The sequence below is a fragment of the Hevea brasiliensis genome, chromosome 18 (genome assembly GCF_030052815.1).
Source record: "Hevea brasiliensis isolate MT/VB/25A 57/8 chromosome 18, ASM3005281v1, whole genome shotgun sequence".
Lineage (NCBI taxonomy): Eukaryota > Viridiplantae > Streptophyta > Magnoliopsida > Malpighiales > Euphorbiaceae > Hevea > Hevea brasiliensis.
In genome coordinates, this window is record NC_079510.1 from 33,118,693 (window position 1) to 33,126,066 (window position 7,374).

Consider the following 7,374-nt stretch of genomic DNA (forward strand, 5'->3'; position numbering starts at 1 on the left):
TATTCTTTATGATTTAAATTATTAAATAATATCATTAAAAAAAATCAAATATAATTCTCTCATATTTTTTCATCAATTTAAAATATTAGTAGCTTTCTTCTTGGAATCTCATTATTATTTTAGATTTTTTTTTCTTGCTAAAATGTCTTCACACTCAAGTTGAAATTTTTTTTTTCATAATATTAGAAATTAAACCATATTATTTATTTTATTTAATCTATAATTTTAACTAAATTTGTTTTTCATAATTTTTTTATTTAATCTATAATTTTAATTGAATCTATTTTTTCATAATTTTTTTAAAAAAAATAGATTTGAGTTAAATTGTATAAATTTTTTAATAAATTGAATAAATATTTTAATATTAGGTCATCAATATATTTTAACTTTAGCAATTTATAATATTAATCATTCATTATATTTTTAAATCAATAGCAATTACATTTAATTTTTAGCAAATTAACATTTTTAAAAAAAAAATAAAGCATTTATTTTTATTATTATATTTATTAAATATTTTATTTTATAATTATAAAACAGTTATCATCGTTACTTAATCAATTCCTTCGATCAATAGTTACATAAGTAATTTATTAATAGATTATGTATTTTAATTGGGCCTTCTAAGCAAAACTTCTGGCTTTATTAGTGCTTATAAGTAAACTCATAAAATTTAATTTTTTTTTAATTATTTTACTTTTTAATACGTCTATAATTATTGAGTTTAAATTTAATTACAGTAAAAATAAAAGAAAATAATTATTAAAACACTGATAAATAAAGTGTAAATATATGAATTGTATTTAGTTGAATAGATTCTTTAAAATATAAAAAATTAAAATTTATTCAATTATTGACTTCTTAGAAAATTAAAAGCAGACGCGTTGAAGGAAAAAAAAAACATTCAAACCAGCGAAGCTTCGCATTCACAAGTCTCAGACGCGTTCCTTAATTTCCTTGTATTCTTTTCTTCGTCATTTCATATCTTCTGTCCTTTGTATATAAAACTATAACATCTTTTCTTCAATGTCATTCCAGAAAACAGCATCTTCATCTCTCTCCTCAATTCCTAATGTTTTCTCGCACAATCTTTTATGTTTTCTTCTTCTTCTTCTTGATCTTTCCCAGTGATGCTATTCGATCTTTTCACAGTAAATCTACCAGTGATTTCAATGAGAGAAAGATTGATCAGTTTGATTTTTCTCTGCAATTCTTGGAGGCCCCAGAGTATCAAAATGGAATGGAATGTGCTACTGTACCTAGTTTGATAGATGATCCTTCGCTTGTTCATGTAGCTATGACACTCGATCCACATTACTTGAGAGGCACCATGGCTGCAATCCATTCAGTTCTCAAGCATGCTTCTTGCCCAGAAAACATTTTCTTTCATTTTATTGCCTCAGATTCAGGGCTGATTAGTCCAAGCAAACTCACCAAGATTGTAGAGTCCGCATTCCCATCTTTGAAGTTTAAGGTCTACATCTTCAAGAAGAATCTGGTCGATAATTTAATCTCAACCTCCATTCGTCAAGCTCTCGACAACCCATTGAACTATGCAAGAAGTTACTTGGCTGATATGCTCGAGCCCTGCATTAAACGAGTGATTTATTTGGATTCAGATGTAATAGTTGTTGATGATATAAAAAATCTATGGAGGATTCCTCTTACTGGTTCAAGAACTATTGGAGCACCAGAGTACTGTCACGCAAAATTCACCAACTACTTCAACAGCGAGTTTTGGTCAGATCCTGAGCTTTCCAGGGTTTTTGAAGGGAAGATGGCTTGCTATTTTAATACTGGTGTGATGGTGATAGACTTGGAGAGGTGGAGAGAAGGTGGTTATACTAGGGAAATTGAGAAATGGATGAGAATCCAGAAAGAGAGAAGGATTTATGAGTTGGGTTCTCTTCCACCGTTTTTATTAGTGTTTGCTGGGGATGTTGAAGCAATTGATCATAGATGGAATCAGCATGGGCTTGGTGGGGATAATGTGGTTAGAAGTTGCAGGCCTTTGCATCCAGGACCTGTGAGTTTGTTGCATTGGAGTGGTAAAGGAAAGCCATGGAGGAGGCTCGATGAAATGAAGCCTTGCCCAATTGATTCTTTATGGGCACCTTATGACCTCCATAAAAACAAGAACCATCAACATATCCACCATATGAAGAGAAGGCAAAGATGATCAAGTTTTGTGTAGTATAAGAAGGTGATTCTTTTATTTATTTAAAGGTGATTCTTTTATTTATTTAAACTTGTTCTCAGTTAATATTTTAAGACGAGAGGACAGCTTTTGTAAAGAGAAGGAGAAATTCCAGATACAGAAATCAATTGAATCAAAATTCTTTGCAGTTTTGAGGTTGTTATTCACAAAGATTTTTGTCATATGGAAAGGAATACATTTCTTTAATACTTTTAGAGTTGGGAAGTAATCTCAAATTCATTCATGCGTTTTACTTGTCCTATCAATTGAGATTGCCAATTTGTTTGCTCTCTCGTGTAATTTAAACGACGATAGTTTCTTTCAGAGTTTCAATGTTGTGCCTGGCTCCTGAAAAGCCTTGATCTTCTGGACATGAATGAGATGATTCTTTGCAGAACCTTACCCTTTTACTACAGAAATTACAAAGGGACACTTGGGAAATAACCTCCACTTGAATGTGCCACTGAATTTTGGCAAAGTATTCCGTCAAGCTCTCTTGGGAATCTGTAACTAAAGCAGCTTCAATTGGGGACCATGAGGTAATAAACCATGCCCTCACAGACACAAAATTCATCAACAATGACCAGCGAAGAACTTTTCAAGCCAGATTATTCATTTTATTCTTGTAATGCATATGGTTCTTGTATTGCAAAAGATTTTGGGGGTATATAGGAGACCATTCACACTAGTTTGATGACAAAATGGGAATTCTATTCACACAAATTTAAGCACCGTGGCCAAGATTATGCGATTGATGAATTTTGCTGGAGACTTCCTAATTATGCAAAAGGAAGAATCACCCTGGTCCTTAGACCAAGGATTTCTGGGATGTAAGCAAACAAACATTTCAAAAGATGTTCTTTTGTACACACAAACAAGCCACCACAGAGTTCCAAGCAAAGAATTATATACTCCCACCATCTCACAAAGAAAGACTTATTTTCCTTTTTCATCTATCCCAAACTATAGATCACTTTCCTTTTTAAAATAGTAGTTTATTTATTAGCTTATTAATATGCCCTTATTTAATATGCATTGAAAAAATAAAATTCATTAACTCCAAGAATAATTTAATAACATAAGTTATTTAATTTTTATGAGAGTAATATGAGTGAAAGGTATATTAGAAAAATAGTAAATAAAATTATTACTTTAACTATACTACATTTTTTTAAACTTTGTGAAAATAGAAGTAAGCTTATCTTTGTAAGACGAAGGGTATAGTATCTAACTACATAATTAAGAAAGATTCGGCAAATACAGTAAAAATTAAGGGTTACTAATTACTAGCCTATAGTTTGACACTACATTCTTCAGATGAATGAAATGGACATCATATCGCTTTTGGAGATTTTGTGGAAAACTAAGAAAGAGATGAAAGCATGAAATGGGAAAAAAAAATGCAACTATAAATGGTTTATATTTGAAAAAAAAAAGGTACATAATTAAACAAAAAGAAAAGAATGTACATGCCTCCTTTTCTTTACAACAATCCCACAACACAACTTATGTGCAACCTGTTCTCCAAGCCTCTTAAATGATGACCTAGTAACATACACCTGCCAGCAGAAAAGAGAACTAATTCAGTATGGCAAAAGGACTCAAATGACACTATCATTTTTGGCAGAGATGAACATCTACAGTGAATATACACACGTAGCACTAGGAAGTAGGAAGTACCTATGTATGTACACGTAAAATAGCAACATCTACCATGGAAGTATACTTTCATAGAATTAACCATACTTATTAAAGGCACAATGTGCATGAAGGTGCAAAGAGGTCTTGGGGCCTAGGTGCAGGCACAGGTACTTGAATTACGAGAAGCGCAATATATATATATATATATATATATATATATATCAATTTTGTGTCAATACCATGTAATATTTAACACTCAAATAGACAAGCAACAACATTTTTGCAATATAAATAAAGTAAAACTAAACTATTATAGATATTAATGTCTTAAAAACAATACTATATTTCAAATTCTAACTAGTAAATAAATGGAAATAATCCATCAAAAGTAAAAATAAAATAAAAATAAAGAAAATAATGAGCATTCAAGTGTGTGTGTGTGTGTCTATATATATATATATATATATATATATATATATATATCTTTTTTTTTTTGGACTGCCCAATGAGAGAGTGTCGTGCTGAAATGTTAGTTGCGGTTGGTAATAGGTTAAAATTTTAAAAAATAAAAATAAATAAAAAAAGGAAGACATGAGGATGAGTGAAATGTGCCTGAAGCACGCCTGGTGCAAGGCGCATGCCTCACTAACATCACCCGCCTTTTGCTTCTTGAGGCTCCAAGGCATAAGGCTGAGGCACACCACTGAAATTAACCAATCATTTTATCTGTTTATCAAATTTATACTAAATACATTCTTTTTCACTTTTCTTGCAAGAAAAAATTAAAAATACATCACACTAGCTTCATGAATCTGTGTACTCCACACCTAAGTGCATGACCACTTGTTCAAAACTATAGAATATAAAATAGCAAAACCACATACAATTTTGTGATGAGTAAAGACAAAGACCAACCAGAAAAGCAGCTTTGCTAGGTAATCACGAGAAGTTCCCATGGTGTCACAAAATTCATCAGCACTGTCTTTGTGATCTTCTGTACTTCCTATGGCTGAATGCCCTATGAAATTGGAGGTAGGATCATCTTTGAAGAATCTTCTTACTATGCTCTGAACAAGCTGGTGAATGATATCCTCCACCTCTACAGATGATGGTCGAGATAATTCTGACACCTATTGAAAATATTTAAGTACAAAAAGAAGATGTTTCAAATATATTGCAGGCTTAAATACAAACATCAACATAAAAAATATTCATCAAGAAATTGTAGGTCATTACCATTTCAGAATCCAAAGAACGCAAATACTCTAACAAATCATTCCTACTTCCTCTGTTACATTCTATTTGCATAGTTTCCTTCTTCTGGGCATTCAATTCCTGAAACAACAGAACAATCATCTAAAGTCAGAATATCAAAAACCACATCATTCTAAGATGCAGGCAGCATTATAAAGTAAGAAAAGGCATGTCTCCAACTGAAAAATTCAAAATAATTGCACTCTCCCCCCAAGGTCAGCTGGCACCAGCAACTATCAAATCCCCACAAACCACACAAAGTGATTCTGGTACAATTTACGTATCAATCTCTGTTCAAGGCTAAAAAAGTATGAGGAAAGCAGAAAATTGGTCACAACGCAAGTTGTAACGCATTAGACTTGGCAAGCATCCAAACTGACGCCTCTGCACCTAAATATCAAAACTTTCATTAAATCCAACAGGAAAGTCCAGCTGCATCATGGTAGCAGCATGGAAAGCATTCTAAATCTCTAGAATTTTAGCAAAAGAATAAACCACTAGAAGCCAGTTCACAAATCCTTCCACAATTGCTTTCATCATATGCATATCCACATTAGTTGTTAATATTAATCTATTTCAATCTTTTAGGACATTATAAACAAGAGGTATAAAACTTTCAGGGAAAGAAAAACAAATATAGAAAGTCCCTTTTTTTTTCAATCCTTTCAATTACTGATTAGTGAAAACTGCAATTGGTCAAGTACTTCATAAATGCAGAAAAAGGGCATAATTAAAGGATCCACCTAGCTGAACCCTTTCAAGACCTGAAACTGTTAGTGCATAAATGTCATGGTATATATTACTACAGCGCTAGAATAATTTCAAATTCAATTGAATTTGCAGCATAGTGGTCTTATACCAATATGCAAAATTAGACTGTTAAAAGATCAAACCATACACATTCAAACCAATTTGCAATTTTCCCTCCACTCTCGATGAAAAATGTTTTTGCATTAAGCAAACCAAAGAAACAACCACTTAGACACATTTTAAAAGCAAGAAAAGTATGCACTTGACTTGACTGCCACTAAATAAAAGCAGACGCATTTTAAGAACACTGCCATTATTGAGCACTAAATTGTAAATTATTCATTGAGCATTCCACAACAAAGATACAAGGATGGTGCTTCTATCAGGAATTTGGGACTAAGGCTAAGAAGTTCGATAGTAAGTCATACACCAACTATCAAGAATAAAACAAAATCCTTTCCAGCATATTTTCTGCACTTGCCTCATAAAATAGTAGCTATAATAACACTAAACCAATTGTCAAGAAAGAAAAAAATCCCACCTGCTCCATATTAGATAACTTTGATTGCAACTTCTGAATATAATTTAAAGCCTCCGGCGACAAATCCCCAAAAACCTGAGGACTAATCTCTAAATCTTGAATACCAATCTCACCTCCTCCACTCACGTTCTCTTCACTTTGCTCTATTGATTGCTCGTTCTGTTTTGAAGAATTCAATTTCTCCAAATTTTCCACACATATATCCAAATTCCTCGTTAAAGATATTCTGTACTCAGCATTCCACAGCGTGTATCTAAAATCACACCAGCACCAAATCAAAACATAATCAAAATTCTCCACTAACAAAACAAAACCTGATCAAAATTCACCGATCAAATAACAGAATCTAAAATATTTTGCAAGCAACAACTAACCCTGTTATGATAGCAGAGATGAGAAGGCGATTGAGAGGATGTTTTGAAAGCCTAATTGTAACAGAGAATTGGTCGGATGGAAGCAACCCTAGCATTGTGGATATAGTTTGCTTCATGGAATCCTTAGCCGAATCAGAAACTCCCTTAGAGATAACGGAGTTATCGAGAGGCTCGATTCGTTTAAGCATGTTTGCGATTACCGAGAAACCACGGTCAAAGCTAGACTTCTGCGTTGATACGAAATCGTCAGAAACTCCTCCGCCGCTGCTGAGGCAGCTCACAGTGACGGCGGCTGCAGACGAAACGGAAGGAGGAAGCCGCGTAAAGAGGCCGTGACGGAAAAAGGGAGTTGCAGAAGGGGGTGGTGGGTGAGTTTTGGATGACCAGTCAGTGACGCGAAAGAGAACAAAAGCTCGAGCTGCGGCCGCCATGTAAAGATTCGAGCTACGGAGAGAGCTCTCCCTCCCTCTCTCTATCTTCCTGGAGCTGTATCTGCGTGCGTCTCTCTGCGTTTGTCGACGTGGAAGGATCTTTCGCGTAGCGTTATGTCTTTGGCCAGAAATTCCCTTTTGTTTTTGAGGTCTAATTATTTTTGTAAGAGTGGCCCTGGAGTATGT

The 7,374-nt window shown here is 33.5% G+C and overlaps 2 protein-coding genes across 2 annotated transcripts; one reads left to right on the forward strand and one right to left on the reverse strand.

Annotated features, from left to right (window-relative positions):
* Nucleotides 1–869: 869 nt before the first annotated feature.
* Nucleotides 870–2,412, forward strand: LOC110664236 (probable galacturonosyltransferase-like 10). Its single transcript, XM_021823837.2, has one exon. It carries the CDS (start codon nucleotides 1,073–1,075, stop codon nucleotides 2,177–2,179), a length of 1,107 nt encoding a protein of 368 aa, XP_021679529.1. The 5' UTR covers nucleotides 870–1,072; the 3' UTR covers nucleotides 2,180–2,412.
* A 1,173-nt stretch (nucleotides 2,413–3,585) lies between these two features.
* On the reverse strand, nucleotides 3,586–7,374 carry LOC110664240 (uncharacterized). Its single transcript, XM_021823850.2, has 5 exons — nucleotides 6,758–7,374; nucleotides 6,384–6,636; nucleotides 5,075–5,173; nucleotides 4,754–4,968; nucleotides 3,586–3,756 (listed from the first exon to the last, which is right to left on the reverse strand). The coding sequence occupies exons 1-5, from the start codon at nucleotides 7,186–7,188 to the stop codon at nucleotides 3,681–3,683; spliced, it is 1,074 nt and encodes a 357-aa protein (XP_021679542.2). The 5' UTR covers nucleotides 7,189–7,374; the 3' UTR covers nucleotides 3,586–3,680.

Bases quoted from the DNA above. Each gene is read 5' to 3' on its own strand.
- LOC110664240 (XM_021823850.2), bottom strand. From the start codon at position 7,188: ATGGCGGCCGCAGCTCGAGCTTTTGTTCTCTTTCGCGTCACTGACTGG. The intron at 4,969-5,074 runs GTAATGACCTAC...TATTTTCAATAG, and splicing joins GTTCTTTGGATTCTGAAATG to GTGTCAGAATTATCTCGACC. The intron at 3,757-4,753 runs GTTGGTCTTTGT...TTCTGCTGGCAG, and splicing joins CTAGCAAAGCTGCTTTTCTG to GTGTATGTTACTAGGTCATC.
- LOC110664236 (XM_021823837.2), top strand. From the start codon at position 1,073: ATGTTTTCTCGCACAATCTTTTATGTTTTCTTCTTCTTCTTCTTGATC.